The sequence below is a fragment of the Colobus angolensis genome, unplaced genomic scaffold (genome assembly GCF_000951035.1).
Source record: "Colobus angolensis palliatus isolate OR3802 unplaced genomic scaffold, Cang.pa_1.0 Scaffold5, whole genome shotgun sequence".
Classification (NCBI taxonomy): Eukaryota; Metazoa; Chordata; class Mammalia; order Primates; family Cercopithecidae; genus Colobus; species Colobus angolensis.
Genome location: NW_012118487.1, coordinates 1,388,530 through 1,412,080, shown reverse-complemented (window position 1 = coordinate 1,412,080; position 23,551 = coordinate 1,388,530). Strand labels below are relative to the sequence as shown.

At 42.5% G+C, this 23,551-nt stretch overlaps 1 protein-coding gene and 1 pseudogene across 1 annotated transcript in view; one reads left to right on the top strand and one right to left on the bottom strand.

The window, feature by feature from the left end:
• Positions 1 to 6,336: 6,336 nt before the first annotated feature.
• LOC105524491 lies at positions 6,337 to 7,131 on the bottom strand (annotated as a pseudogene).
• LOC105524323 (cytochrome P450 4V2) overlaps positions 6,980 to 23,551 on the top strand; it is a 22,538-nt gene continuing 5,966 nt past the window's right edge. Inside the window, exons 1-8 of the mRNA XM_011959515.1 lie at positions 6,980 to 7,690; positions 10,198 to 10,310; positions 11,700 to 11,785; positions 12,634 to 12,824; positions 13,226 to 13,295; positions 14,684 to 14,810; positions 16,851 to 17,036; positions 20,888 to 20,990. Coding sequence (XP_011814905.1) covers positions 7,477 to 7,690; positions 10,198 to 10,310; positions 11,700 to 11,785; positions 12,634 to 12,824; positions 13,226 to 13,295; positions 14,684 to 14,810; positions 16,851 to 17,036; positions 20,888 to 20,990 — 1,090 coding nt within the window. The 5' untranslated portion in view covers positions 6,980 to 7,476. The remainder of the gene's footprint in view (positions 7,691 to 10,197; positions 10,311 to 11,699; positions 11,786 to 12,633; positions 12,825 to 13,225; positions 13,296 to 14,683; positions 14,811 to 16,850; positions 17,037 to 20,887; positions 20,991 to 23,551) is intronic.

The following is a 23,551-nucleotide window of genomic DNA, read 5'->3' as shown; positions in this document are numbered from 1 at the left end:
CTTTCAGAACCACTCAGGGTATTTTATGTCCATTTCCAGGAACCATCCAACTCCTTCCCTACTCAGTCCAAACTTCCTTTTTTTTTTTTTTTTTTAACTTTAAGTCCAGAGGAACATGTGCAAGTTGTTACACAGGCAAACTTGTGTCATGGGAGTTAGTTGTACAGATTATCACCCAGGTATTAAGCCTAGTGTCCATTAGTTGCTTTTCCTGATTCTCTCCCTCCTTCCACCCTCCACCCTTTGATAGGCCCCAGTGTGTGCTGTTCCCCTCTGTGTCCATGTGTTCTCATCATTTAGCTCCCACTTAGAAGTGAGAACGGATGGCATTTGTTTTTCTGTTTCTGCATTAGTTTGCTAAGGATGATGACTTCCAGCTCCAGCCATGCCTCTGCAAAGGACATAATCTCATTCTTTTCTATGAGCTCAAGCTTCGTAATAGGGAAAACACTGGATATTCAGTCTAAACTAACCTTCAGGTAGGGTATCCAGGATGAAATGTTTTTTCTTTGAAAACCACTGAATATACTTTATGGTAGCTTTATCTTGTTTGGCTTCAGAGGTTTGCAAATAAGAATCTATTATTTATATGTAGGTAAAAAACAAAATATTTTAAAAAATAGAACCAGTTCCATGATCTTGAGTCTTCTAAACATTTAAATTGGAAGATAAAGTACCATTTTAGAGATTACATAGATACTTGGCCCTGTCATTGATTTTAAAAATGACCTTCTCATTGCCCTGATTTTTACCCCTATATTAAAGTTAGTATTTTATTTATACATTACATTAGATTTAGAGATTAGTAAATAATGCTTATATCAAGGATGGTGCTTTTTAAGCTAATTAGGTAAAAATTAGGGTAGTGTTTTTATAATCTACTTTAATAAATGAGTCTTACCTTAGAATTAATCTGTTAAAAATTAGAAAAATTGAAGTACATCTGAGATAGATTTTTAAATTCAGATTAGTGACTACATCAATTAAAATGTGTTTATCCAAAACCAAAGGAAGAATGAAGAAATTTTAATCTAAGAAAATGTAAGATACCATAGAAAACTGCTAGATTTTGTGAATTTGATATAAAAGGAAGCATTCATATTGATATTATTCTGAACTAGATGAAATTTCTACACCAATTCAGAAGTACATTTTTATATTATATATCATTTGGGTATTATATTTTTATTGTTTTCTTATAACTACAGATCATTGTGTAGGATTTTTGATTCCTTAATTTCTAATAAAATATAAAAGTGTTACAAGAGTTTTCAAAAATGTGTTACATTTATAAAAGTATTTTTAGATTCCCAATTTTTGTATCATTTGGCAAATACCTCTCTATTCTGCGTTTTCTAATACAGAAGTATTTATTATTTCTACCTACATAGCAAACTTTCCCCAGTAAATTCGAAGTATATGTCCATATATATTTGCAAAGGCTTTACATAATTTATGAACACGCCATTGTAATGTTTGTTTCAGAAGATTATGCTCCTGTGTGGTAATCATCATGGATTTGATTTCATCAGACATTTATTAAGCACTTTCTTGGTATAAGATTTTGTTCTAAGCATTATATTGAACAAGACAGTCTTTGGCCTAAAAGAACTTAGATTCTAGTGGAGGAGACAGACTATAAACAATTAAATAAAAACATAATACAGGTCAGGTAGCAATAAGTGCTATGAAGAAACATAGCAAGGCAAGGTGACAGAGTGAAAGGAGCTGCAACTTTCCATCGAGCGGTTGGGGACGGCTGTGTTGCAGAGGTGATATTTGAGCAAGCCCCAAAGAAGATGAGAAAAGAAGCCTTGGAGGTATCTGGGGAGAAAGAATTGTAGACAGAGCAAAAGACATGTGCCTAAACCAAGAGTCCACCTGGAATGTTTGAAGAACAGCAGAGAGGCCAGTGCCTGAGATGCATTTGGCAAGGGAGTGAATAATAGGAGCTCAGTGAGGTAACAGGAGTTGAGAGACTGAGGTCCCTTTTGGACTATGGGAAATCTTAAGTCTGAAATAAGAAGCCACTGGAACAGTTGAGTTTTGGGGATAGAATGATATAATCGACAAGAGATGATCATGTTTCAGTCAAATGATAGTGGTGAGAATCCCAGGACTGGGGATGTGTTTGGAAATTTGAGCCAAAAGATTTGCTATTGGATGAGAGTTGAAGTGTGTCTACAAAAAGATCAAGAATGCCTCCAAGGCTTTTGGCTTTACACTTGGAAGGATGGTGTTGACATTCACTGAAATTGGAAGGACTGCAAGGGGAACACGTTTGGCAGCATGAGGGACATGTTATGTGTGAGGTGCCAATGAGATGCCTGAGTGGAGATATTGAGATATTTGGATATCCACACTTGGGTGTGGAGGTGAGGTATAGACTGGTAGTATAAATTTGGGGATTGCCAGCATGTAGATGGTATTTAAGAACTGAAATGGATGAGGTAACCAAGAAAATGAGTGTAGAGAAATGGAGGAAAAAGGAGTTCTGAGCCTTGTGCCTTCTAACATCTGAAGGCCTGGGATGTGAAGGAAAACCAGCAAAGCAGACTGAGAAAGAATGACTGGTGAAGGGAAATAAGAGTTAGGAGAATATGGCATCCTCAAAGCATGTGTGTGTGTGTGTGTGTGTGTGTGCAGGGGAAGTGTTTCAAGGAAGCCATAGGGACTTAAGTATGTTGAATGCTGTTGATGTGTCAATTAAGATAAAGTCTGAGAATCGGACTAAAGGTTTAGCCACATGGAAGTTACCGGTGGCCTTGACAAGCTCTGCTATGTGAACGGACAAGGCGAAAGTCTGCTTGCAGTGGGTCCGGGAGAAAAGGAGAGAAATTGAAGACAGTAGTCAATGGGCAAGTCTTGTAGGGAATTTTTCTGTACAGAGGAGTAGAGTAATTTGTGTGTGTGTGCGTGTGTGTGTGTATGCATGTGCATGCACGTGTGTTTCCTAGTAAGGTTCATCTTGATGAATGTCTTCATTCAGTATAAAAATGTTGATCCAAAAAGGAAGATAGCTGTAGTGTTCTCTGGAGGACGTGTGGGGTGTATTCCCACTGGAAAATTAAAGAAAAAGCTGACAGAGCTGAGTGAATAGTAAGTTATAATTCAGAAGCAACATTCAGAGAAGGCTACACCTTGTGAAGTACGTCTTCAGAGTTCACAAAAAGAACATTGTGGGGGTGAAAGTTTTAGCTTAGAGGGCAAAATATTTCAAAAATACACAGAATCAAAATGATGTTAGAAATAAACGTGGCGGCATTCCACTACTGTTTATTGAAGAATAGTTCATGTGAAACTGACCTACTGAGAACAACTATAAAAGCTGTAAATGGACAAGAAACAGCTCTTTGGAGGTACACGTGGACACCCACATCCACACCCACCCAACCCCCCAGCACAAAGCAGCATAACTTCAGGAAGCAAATTGGGAGACAACAGGAATAATACACTGAGGTGAACCCCATATTTGCTACTGTTTTCTTTCCCTGTATCCATATATTTCAGACTGATAATGGGGCATAGAGACCAAGAAAAAGGGATACCCTCAAAATTTGTGACAAGCTCACTAGACTGCCAAAAGGAATGATGTTGGGAAATGTCTCAGACTTTGAATTGACAACCTTGAAGCACTAGACTCTAAGAGTCAGGGCAAACTCAGTACAGACGAGTGCTTAAAACACTGGAAGCAGAACCTAGAATCAATGAAACTTCTGTTTACATCCAGGTTATATGCCTGTACTTTATATGACCGCCAGAAAAAGTAATCCTCTTTAAAGAAATACAGCATCACCTAGAATTTCCATAATTTTTATATACAATGTACAGCATTCAACAGAAAATTAAGAGACAGCCCAGGATATAGGGCCAAGTGACTGACAGCCAAGAGAGAAAACAAACAAAATTATAATGGGCCCACAGGTGATTAAAATAGTAGCACTATCAGGTACACGCTAAGAATTTGATTTGCACATTCAAAAATATATTTTTAAAAACAGATACATTCAAGAGAGAACTATAATCTGAAAATAAACTGATATCCTAGAAATGAATAACACAGTGACTCGAATTCACTAGCTATGTTGAACTGCAGATTACACATAGCAGACAAGAGAGTTAGTAAACTGGAAGGCAGGTCAATATACAGTATTCACTCTGAACAAGCATAAAAAATAGATATTCCAGAAAAAATTGTGAGGCCATGTGAAAAAATCTAAGATCCATGTGATTGTAGTCATAGAGGAAAAAGAGAATGGAATAATGCAGTATTGAATAGATACCACGGAATAATCTTCCAAAATAGATAGAAGACATTTAATTCAAAAAGCTATAAGAAACTCAAGATAGATACAAAGCAAAACATACTTAGGTCCATCACAAATTGATAGAAACCCCAAATCAAAAAAGAACAAAACAATAGTTGGGGTGGGAGGGAAGACTCATTATCTTCAAAGAAGCAACAATAAGCCTAGTATTTGACTTTTCAACACAAGTGATGGAAGATGAAAGACAACAGAAAAAACATCATTAAAGTGCTGAAAAAAAAAACTGCCCACTCAGAATTTTATACATAGTGAACATATACCTCAAAAATGAGAGCAAAAGAGCAGTGTTTTCAGATAAACCAAAATTAGGAATTAATCACCAGCAAATCTGTAATAATGGAAATACTAATGAGAGCTCTTCACAGAGTAGGAAAATTATGCCAGCAGGAAATACAATGATAAAAGAAGAAATAATAAAAATCAGCATGGATAAATATGTGGGAAAGTAGAAAATACTTGCATAAAACAATGAGTAATGTATCATAGAGTTCAGTATATATTTGGGATTAAAATATTATAGAAGTAGCTTAAAGCTGGGAAGGGTTAAATTGTTGTTAAAGTGTTACAGATTCATTACATTGCCCAGGAGTACTGTTCTAAGGTAGAGTTTTATAAAGCAGTGTGTGTGGTATAGCGAGGTGAAGGCACAAAATACTATCAGGAATGAAAATGGGTATACCACTGCTGATTCTATAGGTGTGAAAAAACATAAGCAGTATACCATGAATAACTTGATTTGGTAATTTAGATGAAAATTAAAACTTTTTGAAAAATACCACATCACTCAAGAAGAAATAGAAAATTTGAAAAAGGTTGTGTCTAACACTTAAACATATTATTAAAAGTCTTCCCACAAAGACAACTCCAAGTCCTGGTGACTTCATTGGTTAATCCTTCCAAATATTTAAGGAAAAGCTAATACTACCAGTAGCAGTATCAAAAAATTCTTCAGGGCTGAGCATGGTGGCTCATGCCTATAATCCCAGCACTTTGGGAGGCTGAAGCGGAGGATTGCTTGAGCCCAGGGGTTCCAGGTTACAGTGAGCTATGATCACGCCACTGCACTCCAGCCTGGGTAACAGAGTGAGACCTTGTCTCTCCAAAAAACTAACAAAATAAAAAAGCTATTCAAGATAATTGTCCTTTTGTAAGGCTACCACAACCCTGATACAAAACCTAACAAGGACATTACAAAAAACAAAAAAAGTAAATTACAATAAAGTAACTGAGAATTAAAAAACAAAAAAAGGAAATTATAGGCCAATATCATCCCTGAACTCTTAAGCAAAATCAAATCAATAATATATGAAATAGATAATACATACTACCCAAATTAAATTTATTTCAGAAATGCAATTTTGATATACCATGTGAAAATCATTCAATGCAACAAATGATGTAAGGAAACAAGCATGTGATCTTCTCAACAGATAAAGAAAATGTCTTTGAAAAAAATCCATAATAAAAATTCTTAGTCAACCAGGAGGATAAAAATATCACTGTTATCTTTTAATGGGCATCTAGGGAAAAAAAACCACCACAAACTGCATACTTATTGGTAATTTTATTCTGATTTTACCTATTCAAGAAGCTATACTTCCTGAGATGAGATAATATGCTCACTACAAACTCCGCCTCCCGGGTTCCCGCCATTCTCCTGCCTCAGCCTCCCCAGCTGGGACTACAGGCGCCGCCACCACGCCCGGCTAATTTGTTGTATTTTTAGTAGAGACGGGGTTTCACCGGGTTAGCCAGGATGGTGTCGATCTCCTGACCTCGTGATCCGCCCGCCTTGGCCTCCCAAAGTGCTGGGATTACAGGCGTGAGCCACCGCGCCCGGCCGTTTTGTTTTGTTCTGTTCACTTACTATTTCACGTCAGCACATGCAGATGACTTAAATTCAGATGGAGAAAAGCCTGAGGCATGTTTTTCTCTGCACTAAAGAGGCGCTGCAGGTGGCTGTGGGCAACCTATGCAGTGGTTTCGAGTAAACGAACGTAATTAGTAATTAAGCAAAGCGGGCATCCAGGACATTCTGTTTCATCTTCCTGGCACTTTTGTGCTTACCAAGGGCCTGGCCCCTTGGAGAGCGACACTCCTCGCCCGGCCTCTTTGTAAGAAGCATCGAGCGTGGAAAACGGGCTGGGGGTCAGCACTGGGGCCCTCTGGCGGGAAGAGAGACTGGCAGCCAGGACACGCGTCTCCCCGGGCTGAAATCGGGCACCCTCTCGGTCCTTCCCTCCCTTCCCAGGCTGGGTGGCTAGTCTTGGCTCTTCTGCGAGTCCCCCGCGGCTGCGGTCTCCCGGCACCCGCTGAGCAGCCTCACCCGCCTTCCTCCCCCACCCGGCCCTCCGTGCTCTCCGGGGCTCCAGCTTCCTGGGTCTGGTGCCTGGTGCATATTTTGGAAAATAACCGGCTCACAACCCCCTCATTTCGCTCCCAGTGTCCCAGGGGGCCAGCGCACACACGCACGGGTAGGTGACTTCCCTCAACTTGCGTCCCCGAGGCCACCCTGGATCACAGCGCCCGCTGCTCCGTGTGACCCCGCCGGAGCCAGGACGCGCCCCGCCTCCCGGGCCTGTAGGTCGCGCAGGGAGCGAGCGCTGCGTGGCAGAGCTGGGATACGAGCCGGGGCCGGATGCGGCTTCCTTTCCCCCTTCAGGGCAGGCTGCCCGCCCGCGGAACCCCGCACGTCAGAGCGGCCTCGCAAAACCCGCAGACCAGCCCCGCTGGGGCGCGCCGGGCTGCCGCGGTGACCGTTCCGACGCCCCCCGACCCCCCATCCCGAGGCGGCCCGAAGTGTCTGTCGCCGGCCTCCTCCCGGCCCAGCCTCCGGGCCTCGCGCAGTCACCACGCCCTGGGGCCCGGAAACCGTTTTCCGGTCTTTCGCTTTCGGCTGGCGCGGGGGGCGGAGCGCGGAGGCCGCGGTGCTGCGTAGCCCGGGCCGGGCGCAGGAACAACCCCGTGGCGCCCTCCCTGGCCGCCGCCCAGGCGGGAAACGTCGTTCCGGGGACCCGGCGACCCCGCAGCGGGGAGCGCGCCAGGTCCGCGAGGGGAAGGGGGCGGTGCGCGGCCGGCGCCGCCTCTCCTCACGTCCCCGCGGGCCCGCACTCTCCCGGAGCGCACCCAGCGGTCGCCAGGCAGGGCGATGGCGGGCATCTGGTTGGGGCTCGTGGGGCAGAAGCTGCTGCTGTGGGGCGCGGCGAGTGCCGTGTCCCTGGCCGGCGCCAGTCTGGTCCTGAGCCTGCTGCAGAGGGTGGCGAGCTACGTGAGGAAATGGCAGCAGATGCGGCCCATCCCCACGGTGGCCCGCGCCTACCCACTGGTGGGCCACGCGCTGCTGATGAAGCGGGACGGGCGAGGTAAGGGCCGGCGCCCCTCCTGAAGCGCACCGGGGTCCGCAGCCCGGTCGCCACCCTCCGATCGGCCAGGAACCCGCTGCTTGTGGCGCTGGCCGCAGGAGGGAGGAGCCTGTCAGCACCCTGTGGAGAATGCGCTCCCAGTTCTATTCCTTGCCCCTTGGCACCCGCCGACACTGCTAGTGCCCCATCCCAAAGTGAGCATTTTCTTTGTGTGTGGCACAGGATGCGGTATTTCCAAACCACCCCCCACCCCGAGTCTTTTCCCACCTCCCTGCTGCTCAGCTCTCAAAGCCCTGCCTTTCCTCCTGCCTTGGCTTGGGAAGCCTTAGGAACAGAAGCTCCCTGGGAGCGCAAAGCGCTTGTAAACTGGCCAACACCTGAACGCTTGGAGCCGCCCTGCTCTCTCTCCCACTTTGGAAAATAAGAGACTAGAGATTCATTGGAGGCTTCCTCCCAGCATCTCAAGACTTGACCGCTGCTTCAGTTCCCGCTTGACCTTCATATTTTAGCCCTTTAAAGGAGGTTACAAATAACTGTTAAGAAACTGTGATTTAAAGGAGGTTACATAATAACAGCTTAGAAACTGACGGCAGGGCCATCAGGCAGACTTCTTTGGAGGGTTTCAAACTCCTCGTTTATTAAAAAGTGAATTTTTAAATTAAAATCATGTTTTAAAACAGAGATGAACATTTTATTGATGGGAAAAAAATCACTTGGAGTTGGAAAGCTCTCAAAAGTACCTGGTATTTACAGCCCCCCGTCAGGGAGGGTGAACTCCATCTCAGCGCTTCATTTTCATCAGGGGTTAAGGTGAGGTACCCAGAACTGAAAAGATTTGCCCAGAATGACATATTTTAAAATGGGCCCCGACCAGAACCCAGTTCCCTCTGGGTTTATTTGTCAGTAATTGTTTTACAGGCTGAGCATTAACTAACTCCAAAGCTTGAAGGACTTTTTCTCATTTTCACTTGTTTTCTCTAATAAAAATAACGCTGCCATTTCAGCTTCACAAGATGAGGCCTCATGGAAGAGTGTTTACCAGAATATTAAAAATATTTTGACAGAAAAAAATCAAGCGAACTCTTTACCAACCAAATATCATCATGACTGATGTAACAAGTAATCCAGTCCAAATATGAAAATCACACTGGTAAAAATCATCTCAGTTAATTGTAAAAGCAGAGCTAACCACCCCTTCGTCCTGAGGCTTTACGGTATTAAAAAATAATTGTACAAAAATATAGGGGTAATGGTATCCCTTACCCCTGGAAATAATATATTTAAGTCTCATCATATTCTTTTGGGGATTCCAGTAATTAAAATCTCTGGTGAATAAGACCTGTTTCAAAACAACCTGTGAGCTGACTGGACTATTTAAAGTAATTCTCCTTGCAGTCACTTTCAGAGTGAAGACAATGACAAATACTGTCTCTTACAAAGGGACTTTTTATTCCACCAACAAATTCTGGATTTTGGCATCAGGAAAACCATTGTTCAATTTCCAACAGTATATCCAAGTTTTTTGAGAAATTATTTAAAACTCTTTAACTTAGAGGGTTTTTTCTCCCTTTACTTGTTAAAGTGACTATATTACAGAGTTACTTTAAGGATTAAATGTATTGCTTGCAAAGTTGCTAGATCACTGTCTAGAAGTTGGTTAGAATTGACAACTAAGTTCTTTAGTTGTCAATCAAGCATTTATTGAGGCCCTGCTTTGGGCCCAGTGTTGACCTCAACAAAGTTGGGGATATCAGAATATTCTAAGATATAGTCGTTGTTCTCAAGAATCCTGTCTCTCGCGTACAAGAGGTGTTGCCTTTTGTTTTGTGGCTAATGTCCAAACGCTGGCTTCAGCCATTTCACCTTGAAGATTGCAGTTGGCTTCCAACTGGCCTCTAAACTCTAATCTAGCATTTTCCTGTCCATAGTGACAATGTCTGCCTTCCCCAGCTACTCCCAGCTGTGGGCCCTGCTCCTTAGAATCAGATTGAGACTTCCCTGTCCCCTCTGGTAGACCAGACCAGGGCAGGCAGTATGTTAGCATGACTCAGGATGATTGACACCGGTGATCTGACCCAGCTCCTTTCATACCAGTTTTGACAACTGCTTCATCTGAGAGACATTTGGAAGCAGCATAGTGTATGGGGAAGTTCTGGAGTCTCGGTGCAAGCCAGTTTCCACCGTTGACTAGCTCTGTGATATTGGGCAGTCGTTAGAAAGAATGCCCATTCTGGGACATCAAAACCTAATAATTATTATTCTCTAACAGCTAACATGCATTATGTATGTTTATTTGCTGTGGCAAATACTATTTTGAAAAAAACTTTAGACTTACAGAAAAGTTGCAATATTACAGATAGTTCACACATGCTCTCTACCTGGCTTCCTCTAACAGTAACACATTACCGAATTAGTATATTTATCAAAATGAGAAAACAAATATTTGTCCAATACTGATCACAACATTCTCATCTTGATTGAATTAAAAATTTGATGTTTTTCCCCAGAATTTTTTCAGCAGATCATCGAGTACACAGAGGAATACCGCCACATGCCACTGCTGAAGCTCTGGGTCGGGCCAGTGCCCATGGTGGCCCTTTATAATGCAGAAAATGTGGAGGTGGGTACGTGTGAATACGATCATTATTGCACTGTGTATCTTACAGTGTGAGAATCTCATCAGAATCAATATAATTCATCCTTACATTTCAACCATTTCAGTGCAAAAAACATTCCATTAAGTATTTTAGACTATATAGGTGCAATTTAATGCTTTCCAGATGTAGCCTGAATCCTGGGAGATTAACACCCTGCAGATATAAGTGCACAACTGCTATCAGGTCCCGTTATATTCATTCTTTTTTGAAAGGATATCATTTTTTTAGAAACATAAATAAATTATTCCACAAGGTGAGCACTTGTTATCCACCGGATACTATTTTAAGACTTCAAAAATGTATGACTAATAAAATATGTTTTCCTCAAGTTGCTCAGGTTTCATATTATATCAATGGCAAACTTATTATTCCAAATTTAAAAGACAAGGTAAATTTGATATTTACGGGATAAATATTACAAACCCATGCTATTGAAATTAGTCCTCCAAAAAACTGTAGTCCTTTCAGTAGTTGAAAAGTCTGGGGAAATCATCTTGTAATATGGTGAGAAAAGGATTCGGGTGAGGAAACAAAGATGGGGTAAGCAGACCATTGACCAAAATTAAAGGCCAAATTCCCTAGGAAGTAGTGCCAGGACACGTCTTTCTAATTACGGTGAAAGTGTTGGAGTTTCTCATGCTGCTCCAGAATCTGGCTCAGAGAAGAGAGCGAGAAGGGCAGACAGCATCTCAGCCACTGTTGGCCTAGTGTTAATAGAAGTTGGTGTGGTAGATGCAGATGGAGAGCTGTCCAGAGTAGGGGTCTCGAACAAGAAGCCTGGTGAGCACTCTGTGCTCAGCCCTAGACCCCATCCCTCCTCCCACTTCACTTGGACTCTTGGTGATCCGATCACACTCACGGCTTCCCTTGCTGCCTCTATGCTGGGGACACTCAAACAGGCATCTCCAGCTCAGGCCTTATCTTGGCTGTCTCATTTGCTTTCAGACCACAGCAACCTGAATGCCTCAAAGTCAATATCGCCTGAAAATACACCCATGATTTCCATCTCCCCAGATGTGCTCACCCTCCAGATGTGCCTCCTCCCCACCTCACTTTCCCCCTCCCCCCATTAAATAACTCCACTTGGTTCCTGTTTTATGGTAGGAACTAGAGAATCGTCTGGGTCATCTTTCTTTCTCCCAACTGCATTGAGTCCCCAAGACTGAATGCTAGTTTTATGTTCAAAACTCTAATTGAAAGTCTTTGAGGCACAGGACTGAAAATGAAACACGGAGAAAATAAATGTTGTGAATGTCCTAAAAACTAGCTGTATTCTAGCCAGGTACTCCTATAATTACAGGAAGGTTGTTTGATGTCTGTATGTCCCTAAAATATGTTTTTCTCTTCCTAAGGTAATTTTAACTAGTTCAAAGCAAATTGACAAATCCTCTATGTACAAGTTTTTAGAACCATGGCTTGGCCTAGGACTTCTTACAAGGTATGCCAGTGTACCTTTGTAAAGCTGTCTATAGAAATGGTTACTTCTACCTGCAACTTGTTATTTCAGGAATTGACACAGGGTAGCTTTTTTCTGTAGCAGGACTGTGCTGTCAGAAAGGAGGAGAAAGGCTGGAAAGGAAGGTCCAGCTGGCAGCTGGCCTTTGCCCGCCAAGAGGCCAAAGTCGAGGTGAATGGTTATCTCCAGCTGTGGTATTCAATAGTGACTATCGCCTGTGTTCAGGAAGACTCAGGAGTTCCTGATGGACGGGACTGGGCAGGATGGAGGACACAGTAAAGCAAGGAGTGTCTGGAGCAGGGAAATCTTGAAAATCCGATAAAAAAGATAGCCCCAGAGAAGTACAGTGAGCTGGTATCTAGAAACAGGGTTCCAGCCTCTGAGAGAGGTCCCCACAAGGGCAAGGCAGGAGCCCGGTAGGGACTTTGGAGAAGTGGAGCAGGGGAGAGATCAAGGTAGAACCGTGGAGAGTGAGGCTCATCTGAGGACTGAGGTATTGATGGCAGGAGACAAAAATTTTGTTAGAAACTTGGAACTCAGAAATTGAGAAAAATTCTTAAATTTTTCAATTTTATGAATGCTATTTTAAACATTAATATTATAGAACAACATCCAAAATATTCATATTTTGTAACTATAGATGAATATTTTATAGATACGTGTATATCTTTGTCATTCTGCCAAAAGCATTTGAGACTCTGTAGATAAAGGTGTTTCAGGAGAATTTTGTTGACTTGCTATATTTATGCTTTAATCATTTTGGATGTTACTTTTCTCTTTCTGTCTCTCTCTATATGTATACTTTTTGTAACCACATATTTTATTTCTAGTACTGGAAACAAATGGCGCTCCAGGAGAAAGATGTTAACACCCACTTTCCATTTTACCATTCTGGAAGATTTCTTAGATATCATGAATGAACAAGCAAATATATTGGTTAAGAAACTTGAAAAACATGTTAACCAAGAAGCATTTAACTGCTTTGTTTACATCACTCTTTGTGCCTTAGATATCATCTGTGGTGAGTCTCATCGATCTGTTTCTAAATTTGTGACATACGGAGCAAATGGCCCAAATAGGAAATGACAGTCCACCGGGAAGGCGAATGGGGGACTGGAAAGGGTGGTGGGCTCTTCAGAGCAGTTCTCCTGCCGTGTCAGCCTTTTGAGGAGCAGCAGCCACGCCCAGGGCTGTGAGCGGGGCAGGCACGGAGCAACTGCCCAGGGAGGCCAAGGGAAGGAAGAACAGGAACAGGGAGCGGAAGTGGCCCGTACAAGAGAAGGGGGTAAAGGGAGGAAGGAGAATTCTGAAAAGTACAAGGACAAAGCAGGATGTACGTCTTTAGTGTCTGCCACTGCAAAATAAACACGAGATAACTAACGTGCATGAACTGAATGGTTGCTTCTCACCCATATTTTATAGAAACAGCTATGGGGAAGACTATTGGTGCTCAAAGTAATGATGATTCCGAGTATGTCCGTGCAGTTTATAGGTAAATGGAATCCTTTCAGTTATTTCGAAAATTACTGATTTGGACTTTAAAAATTATCGCTAACAATTTCTGTGTTGTATCTTTTTATGGTTTCAAAATTAACCATTAAACTAGAAGTTAACCTCATCATGTAAGCATGTGTTAAGCAGTAGAGTAAAGGTTATGTAAATTATGGCACATCTAGATTATGCAGTAATTTAAAATGATTATTCTCTAACATTGAGATTACCTTATATTGTAGATAATGATGCTTACATTGTGATGCTGAGAAAAGAAAGATACAGTTTTCTGCACTATGATAATTGTTATATTTAAAAATTATTCAAAGAAAACTAGCAGATACTATAACCAAATGTTAGCCGTGGTTCTTACTGTCTCGTGTATGTGTTTCTCATTCTTTTGCTTTCCTTTTGTTGTTATTCTTCTTTCTCATATTTTCTGCACCCAGTAGGTATTGTTTTAGTCATCAAAACAGTCAATTTTACTCTAAAATTGCTTGCAATTATTCACCTGTTAAGAGGCAGGGCAAGGACTTGAGGAAGTACAGAGAAGTGCATTGAGCTGAGTACATTTAAGTCTCTTGCTCATTTCACTTCATTTTAACCAACATTTATTAAGCATCTGTGATCTTCCAATCATTGCACAGCGTACTGATTGGTTTTGTAGTAGTACACAAAACAGAATAACACGGGAGTCAGGCATCGGACAAAGAAATTCATGAATTGTAATAATTGCTCAGCAAGAGAAGATCAAATCCATCGGAGAGGAAAACAAGAAAGTATCCCACAGAGTGAGAGGCCAGGAAAGGTCTTTCTGAAGAACCGGCATCTAAGCTGGTCCTGCAGGAGATCATGTAGGGGTCTTTCTGCTCCATGGCTGGACATGAAAAGGAGGTGCCAGAACAGCCAAGTGACAGATGGATACTTAGAGAGCCCTCGCTTGTGGAAGTTGTCTTCTGTCCTACCAGAGGAGTTGTCTTCTGCCAGTTGTCTACCTGCCAGTTGTCTTCTGTCCTACCAGAGGAGTGGTCAAACCAATGATGGACCTTAAAAGGAGGCCGATTTCATCTCAGCCCCTGGTACAGAGGCCCTAGGCAGAGTGGAAAACTCGCCCTGGAGAAACAGAAGCAGAGGCCAGATGACTATCTAATAAGAATGTTTTATAATGGATTCTTCATTCCTTTAAAGAATCCATTATTTTCTGAGGCTTCATGGGACGCATAATAGCCCGTACCTTCACTGTTGAGTATAAAGCATGGAGCTCTTAGTAGCCTCTAAGACAGTCATCATCATTTCCACGATTGCCTTCATCAAGGCTAGGTACCAAAGAAGTGCTCAAGAAATACACCTTTCTGATACAACAGCTGATGTATTTTTTCCCATCTATAGAATGAGTGAGATGATATTTCGAAGAATAAAGATGCCCTGGCTTTGGCTTGACCTCTGGTACCTTATGTTTAAAGAAGGATGGGAACACAAAAAGAGCCTTAAGATCCTCCATACTTTTACCAACAATGTAAGTCCCTGACTTTTAAAATTGTGGTAAAATAGACGTAACATAAAATTTTCCTTTACAACCATTTTAACTGTATAGTTTGGTGGTATTAAGTGCATTCACGGTGTTGTGCAACCATCCCCACCATCCATTTCCAGAACGTTTGGTAAGTTCATGCTGTCGATATTTTGTAAACACACCCGGTGTAGGGCTATTGAGCCTCTATCTCAGAAAATAAAAGTTGAATAATAACAGAAATAATTATTTAGCATATTTATACTTAAATTATGTATTCGACAAATATTAATTAAGTGCTCGCTAAGTGCCAAACACCATACCAAATGCTGGAAATTTAGTAATGAGTAGGACATGTGTATATGGTCCCTACCTGAAAGGAAGTTATTCTAGTAGGAGAGATGATCTATCAACACATAATTACAACATGTGATATGAGCTATGAACACTTATTAACAAACAGGGTGCTGTGTGAAAGAATAAAGACACAAATGTCTGTGTATAGGAGTTTTCTGGAAAATGTTTGGATCTGGCAGTCATTTTCAAAGGCAGGGAGTCTTGATAGCAGTATCTTAACTTGGAAAACATTAAAATTAACTAGATATTAGTATTTTATTTCCAATTCAAAAGTAACCAGAAGATAGTGATGTTGTTTTGAATATAGGATATCAATCTTTGTGTTAATAATGTGTTTTGAAAAAGCAAGATTTAATTGAAAATATACATCAAATTATCATTTCAGTGTATTGAAAAAACTGCCTATATAAATGTGTCCTTTCTTTGCTGTAAATTTTGGTTAAAATCTATTGGAATTACGTCCTTGTGGTAAAGTATACCCTACCCCAAGAGAACAAATGATAAATAAATCAGTCGACGTTCCGTGAATGCAATGTTGGCTGAGCTGGCCACAGTGGAGTGTGAGCACCTGGTTACAGGAGAATAGCCAGCAGGTTATATTTCATAGTTAAATTTTTCCTTAAATTTTATGCATTAATATTTAATAGCAATAATTAAATGAATTCCTGACTGAATGGACAATATTATTCATTTAATAAACATTGAGAATTGCCTACTGAGGCCTGAGCTGTAGGAATTCCACCAAGAATAAAAGAAGACATGGTGTTTTGCCCTCAAAGAGCTTAGAATCTATTTAGGCCACTTAGTAGCAGGTTTGGTCAATTACCTGGTAGGAAAAGAAGGTTGAAATGGACAACCAAATTAAGTGTATGGGCCTTCATTCTTTTACCCATTCAAGAAGTATCTAGTGAGTATTTTTTAAATGCCAAGCCGTGCTCTATATATCAATGAACAAAGACATGCACAAGCATGGCAGAGTTTGAGCTGGAAGAGAAAGAGGCTAGGTAATAAGTATAACATAAGTATAATATCACATCTAATAAGAAGCATATTAGAAGTATCACATAATGTCAGGTGGCAAGGGAAATGGAGAAAAAGCAGTGTTAGGAAGCGTCGCAATGCTAGGGACAGGGGTGGCAAGGATGAGGGAGTTCTCTCTGATGGTGTGACGTGAGCAGAGATCTGGAAGAAGGGAAGGGGCAGCCATGCAGGCCTCTGAGGAAAGCATTTCAGGCAGCAGGAATTGCAAGCATAGAGGGTGAATTCACTAATCTACTTGCTGTTTCTTTTCTCCCCTACAACATGTAATTAAGTCTGTAATTAGAGTATTGTATAATGATTGCATTCACTCCACCACTTAAACTTTTTCTCATTAGCACGATCAAATCTCTAGGGTACTATCTAGTAGACTATGATTCTATTCTTGTGTTGAAAAGACTGCAAAAATAGCACTTGAAAATTAGGAATTTGCGTGACATTACATTTGTTTTTAAAAGTTTCACCAAATAATCCCCAAAATATTAATGAGGATTTACTGTGTTTTCACAAGAGCCTATGTTGTCGAAATGTTGAAATAGAAAGGCTTGGAAAAAATAAATGAAAGAAACTAGCATATTTTATAAGAAAATGTGTTACCAGCGTGCATCCAAGTTCAAACAGAAGCATGTGATTATCATTCAAATCGTACAGGTTATCGCTGAACGGGCCAATGAAATGAATGCGGATGAAGACTGTAGAGGTGATGGCAGGGACTCCACCCCCTCCAAAAATAAACGCAGGGCCTTTCTTGACTTGCTTTTAAGTGTGACTGACGACGAAGGGAACAGGCTAAGTCATGAAGATATTCGAGAAGAGGTTGACACCTTCATGTTTGAGGTATTGCATATTGTTATGTTCGGATATCATTAAACAAATTTCAGTTATTGTTAGAATCTTTAGCATTATTTTTTAAAACTTAATCAAATTTTAAAGTAGTTTACTGTAACTAAGGAAGATTCATTATATTTTAATTAGAAATTACAAAATTTAAGAAACTGATTAACTGAACTTCCTTCTTCAGGAAACGATTTTGACTAGTGCTGGGCATAGCAGTAGACGCATTTGTTTTTCCTCAAGAAAACCTAAGACTTGTCAGAGTTTTCCCAAGCAGAAGAGCAGCCAGAGATTGTTGCTCTCAGTTCTCCACATGGCTTCAGACTTCTTGCCAACCCCCGAGACCGGCAAGTCCACTTCCTCACCACCTCCTTTCTGAGGTTCCTGCAGATGAGTGCTTAGCTACTGCCATGAGCTGCTCTACCTAAAGAGGACAGCAAGAGCCCTCCCACAGAGAATCAGCCAGTTCATGATTCTGAAGAGACCTCTGATCTCAAATTTATACATATATATATATATATGAAGTGCTTTTTACAAAGATAGCTTAAATATTAAATACTACAGAGAGAGACTTTCTCTTTATGTGGATTGCAAAATAGATAAAGCATGGTGTTTAGAAGCCATGTAGTAATATCCTCCACATGGAGCAGAGTGAAAGGCACCTGAGTTGTTTCTTTTTTTTGAGACGGAGTCTCACTCTGTCGCCCAGGCTGGAGTGCAGTGGCCTGATCTCAGCTCACTGCAAGCTCCGCCTCCCGGGTTCACGCCATTCTCCTGCCTCAGCCTCCCGAGGAGCTAGGACTACAGGCGCCGCCACCTCGCCCGGCTGGTTTTTTGTATTTTTTTAGTAGAGACGGGGTTTCACCGTGTTAGCTAGAATGGTCTCGATCTCCTGACCTCGTGATCCGCCCATCTCGGCCTCCCAAAGTGCTGGGATTACAGGCTTGAGCCACCGCGCCCGGCCAGGCACCTGAGTCTTTCATGGCTCTGCCTGCCACCCACGTGTTAGCTGCTCTGCGGCAGCCTCTGACAGCAGTGCCAAGCATGTGCACTCTGGCGTGAGGCTGCACGACACGGTAGAAAAAAGCTGTGTGAAGGGTCTTTAGATCCGAGTTCCAGTTCAGGCTCTGTGCTGATTAGCCAAATAAGATAGTTCTGATCATTCCAGAGCTCTTTCACAATTTTCCTATGTGTAAAGAGAGAGATGGTCTACATTGGCAGTTTTAAACCTTTTAAAGCAGAAAACTTTACTGAAAATAAATCTTAAGCAGAAAATGGACACCTAAATTAGATGAAAAGTAGAGAGGTGTTAAGTGTGTGGGCTCTAAGACCACATCCCAGCTAACATGCTGGAACCATGACCTCAAGCACCTCCCCTAGCCGTTCTGGGCCCGAATATTCTTATTTTAATAGCACAAGCCTCATGGAATAGTTATGATGATTAGATTTGTAAAGGTGCCCTGAGAATCGTGATTGGCCCATAAGAAGTATGCAGCACATACCAGGTGTTATTTGATGTTGAAGTGGAGAGACCTTCTCACATTTTCACCTTGCCCATGTACACACACACACATGCATACACTCATGTACACCCATGCACAAACACACATGCACATGTCTACACACACACACATGCTTATGCACATACACACATATGCACAGACACATGTATATACCCGCAAACACACATTCACATATACACACATACAAAAATGCATGCACACACATACACTCATGCACATACATGCATGCACACACATACACAAACATGTATATGCACATGCACACACACGTGTATACAAACACACACAAATATACACACACACCCAGATACTCATGCACATACACATGCATGCACACACATATATACCCACATGCACACATGCATGCATACACATACATATACACACACCACCCCACACACGTGCACACATTCATGTACATTTATGCAAATAATCACACATACAAAAACACACGTACACACCTACATACATGCACATAGACACATACACGTACATAGATGCACATATATATACACATGCACACAGTCAAATGCACAAAGCCATGTACACATGTATACATAAACACAAATGCACACATAAACACATGTACATAGCCACGTATACACATGCATATATGCACGCACCCCCATACACACATGTACACACATGTGCACACACACATCCGTCTCCTACCAGGAACCTCTCAATCTCACGAAAACAACCAGAACCAGACTAATGATTTCTCTTCCAACTCTAACATTCCTTAACATTCTAATTCTTTTCTTCTTTGCATTGAAAGGGAGGCATAGCAGGTGTGAGTGTGATACTGTGGCCTCCTCCACAGGCTGGTGCAAGCTATAACTGGCCAGGTTCAAGCTGTGAGCTAAAAGTGGGCATCCTCCCTCGCTCCACCAGTGTGCCTCGGTGCTTTATGTTTGCCTTATCATGCTTTCTGCGGATGGCAGACGAAATGAAATTGGAAGTTCAGCAGACTCCTCTTATGCATTTGGATCAGGCTCCCGCTCATAAATTCATGGAAAGCTATTAAAATTATTTAGCCAGAATACTTCCTTTCATACTTAGTAGACAACTGAGCACAACAGGCCAGAGCTCATCTGGAGTTCCGAGTAGTTTTTGTAACTGCAAGTGCTAGGGAAATGCTGAGGCGCCGACCTCAGGGACGTGTAGGCTGTGTATTTTAAGAACTGCAGAATAAGCCCCAAGCAATTCAATGTAGGAGCTGTTTTCTAAAACAAGTACTTTGGAGATTTCTGCACAGAGAATGAAATATTACAAAAATCACTTGTGCCATGTAGGGGAAAATGGAAAAGTGAGATCTTTTATAGAGGCAGTAATTTGTTTTCTCTTTTTTTCCTCAAAGTTTCACTCAGAGAGGTAGATTACTGTTATTGATTTTCCAGATACATTTTTTTTTTCTGAAGAACTCACCACTTTTGCATATGGAAGTGTGCTAGGGAGATGAGGAGGTAGATAAGAGGCCAGGGCCTCTTATATACATACATGCACACACATACACAAACATGTATATGCACATGCACACACAATATCAAATGGGTGGGGAAGAAGTTGCCCGAGACATTCCACTAGTGTAAGAGGTGGAGGTGGAGCATCCTTACTGCACAGGGTGTGGAGGGGATGGCATGGGCTCAGCTGGCTTTGTCACCAGACACGCCGCAGGCTGTTTCTGCCTCTGCGTCCCACTAAACTGTTTAGCACAGGAGAAGTTATTTAACCACATGTTTGGCCTCAGTTTTTAATCTCTGAATTGTAAATCACAGTAATGAGTCTTTCATGGAGGTTTTGTGCACATTAATTCAGTTTCTGCGAAGTACTTAATATTTTGCCTAAAATTCAGCAAGTATGAAATGAGATGGTTGTCAATTTTTAATGCAGAGGATATGACTTAGAACCACACCTCTACCCCCCTGGTGCCCGCCATCAACAGGTAAGGCCCACCTGACAGATGGGGGAAGGCAGAGAAGTACAGACCTGACAAGCAGGCTCATGAAAATCAGACTTCGTTCTATTCACAAAGGCCCAGCTCGCCTAGCGCCCGTGGAACGCCCCCTTTGTTAACACAGCACAGGCACGTCCCACCAGTGCGCACTACCCTGCGGCACAGAACTGTCATCTCTAGGCATGAAGCTCCGCTTCTCAGGGACTGTGTCCTTGTTTATCACCGAGGTAAGGCGCTGCACGGAATTCATTTCTCACGTCCTGCAGTCACAGCGCAGCCATCAAATCTGGAGACAATTCAGAAGAGGTTTCTGGTCACTCCTGATCATCGCAGCGTAACTCTGCTTTTTAAGCTCCTGTTTTCTCCATTTGTAGGGCCACGACACAACGGCAGCTGCAATGAACTGGTCCTTATACCTGTTGGGGTCTAACCCAGAAGTCCAGAAGAAAGTGGACCATGAGCTGGATGACGTGTTTGGTATGTCTGGCCCCTTCCCTGGTTATATTGTGGTACTAAGTTCCCTGCAGAGATGTCACTGTGTTGTAAACACAGCGTAATGAGCAGGAAGGCTCCCCGGCGGGATCTTTGCCAGTACCCCTCTGCAAGGCCTCGTCCGTTCACCCGCAGGCCTCTGCCAGTCGCCCGGCCAGTGACCGTACTGGGCCGGATGCTGGGGTGCACAGATGCGTGCTGCCGTCCTCAAGGGTCTCACTGCTTCCCGGGCAAAACAGACACCTACGTGAAGCTTTGAGTCATGGGCTGTGCATTTGAATGAAGGGGTGCTCTTTGGGAGAAAGGAGGAGCTGGTGAAACTATTCAGAAGGGCACAGGAAGCTGTTTCACAGATCGCATCTCACCACAAAGAGAGAAGAGATGGATTAAGCTACCAGGAGATACATTTCTATTACGCAGCAAACAACCGGAGGAAAAGTCCTGCCAGTAGGATGTCCAGGGTCCCAGACTTGCCCTTTTGCTCCCTGCCATCCCTATCGTCTTGGCTTTTGTTCTCTTGATTGGCGTTCTGAGCATCACATTCATCTTCAAGGCAGGAAGACGGGGTGGGGGTGCCGGGTGCTTGGTGTCCTGTGGCTGCTGTTACAAATCCACAGATGGGGAGGTTCACAGTTCTGGACACCTGAGTCAAAGATCAGTGTCTCTGAGCCCACGTTACCATGTGGGCAGGGCTGAGCTCCTCCTCGCCTCTTCAGCTTCCGGTGGCTGCCAGCGTTTCTTGACTGACGGCTGCATTGCTGGCATCTCTGCCAGTCTCTGCATTGCCTTCTCTTTTCTCTGCGTGTGTGTGTGGTGTGTGTGTGCACGTGTGTGTGTTTGTGTGTCTTTCTCTCACAGACATACTTGTGACATACTTGTGATGGCATTCAGGGCCCACCTGGATAATTGCCCCACTATAAGATATTTAATTTAATCAAATCTGCCAAGAGTTCTCTTCTTCCAAATAGGGTAACATTTACAGATTGCAGGGATTAAGACCTGACAGTTTGGGGCCCATTATCAGCCTGCCACAAAGGTGCTTCCATCAATTTTGTCCTTTTTGAAAATCGCGTGTCACATGGCCCCCAATAGCTACAAGGTGAAAAGGAATTAAGTTGAGTTAGCCAAGCAGCAAGTGGTATCTGATGCAGTTTTATAGCAAGAAGAGGGGAAGGAAAACTAAAGGTATAAAGCTGGAGAGAGAAGGCGTTCTAGAAAGAGAGGAAGCAGATGATCAACAGCACAGAAACGGAAAGGTTTCCGGTGCGGACGGCAATAGTGGAGAGTGAGAGGCCGCGAGAACTCATCTCTCATTCACTGGGAGATGAGGATGGAAAAGCAGTTTTGTGTGCAGATTGTGACGGGACTGGAATTTCATATTAAGAGGCAAACTTTTATTTTGCAGAATGGACACCTTCTAAACCTTTTGGCAACATTTTCGTCATCATTTTATTTTTTTTACACTGATTTTAGTTTTGCTTAGATTGCCTTGAGTGGGTAAATTTAGTCTTCTAAAAGCTCACAAGTTCTTTTGGAATCGGCTCCAATCTTTTGTATCCCCTGCAATGTTTAGTTCATTGCCGGTTTCACAAAGGTTTTTGGTCCTGCAGAATCAGTGACACAGTCATCATTACTAGAATCTTTGCTCTGTGCTTCTCGTGTTTTCTGCTTATTGTGCCTCACTTTTTCTTCTACCCCCAATCCTAGTTCTAAAATTTTTGAGCAACTAGGCTGGGCATAATGGCTCACACCTGTAATCCCAGCGCTTCAGGAGGCTGAGGCGGGCGGATCACAAGGTCAGGAGATCAAGACCATCCTGGCTAACACGGTGAAACCCTGTCTCTACTAAAAAAAAAAATTAGCCGGGCGTGGTGGCAGGCACCTGAAGTCCAGGCTACTCTGGAGGCTGAGGCAGGAGAATGGCATGAACCCGGGAGGTGGAGCTTGCAGTGAGCTGAGATTGCGCCACTGCACTCCAGTCTGGGTGACAGAGAAAGACTCCATCTCAAAAGAAATTTTTTTTTGAGCAACCAGTCTTTGTGTAGTGAGTTGCAAGTATTAATTCCTTATGTTATTCTTTTACTGAGGTAAATGTCACATAATGTAAAATCTGCCATTTAAAAATATACATTTCAGTGGCATTTAGTACCTTCACCATGTTGTACAATAGTTACGTCTACCTAATTCCAGAACATTTTCAGCACCTCGAAAGGAAACCTGGTGCGATTAAGCAGTCCCTCTTGATTCCTCCTTCCCCCGGCCCTGGCAGCCTCTGATTTACTTTCTGTCTCTGTAGATTTACCTATTCTGAGTACTACTTATACATGGATTCGTACAATATGTGACCTTTAGTGTCTATTCATTTTACTTGGCATATTGCCTCATTTTATTTTGATTATGCATAGTGTTAGAAATTCTGCTTTAGCTGTGGGTATTTAGCATCTGGTGCATTGATCCACATGTTCTTCTTTGATGGGTATTTGATGGGTATTTAGCATCCAGTACCCTGATCCACATGTTCTTCTTTGATGGGTATTTGATGGGTA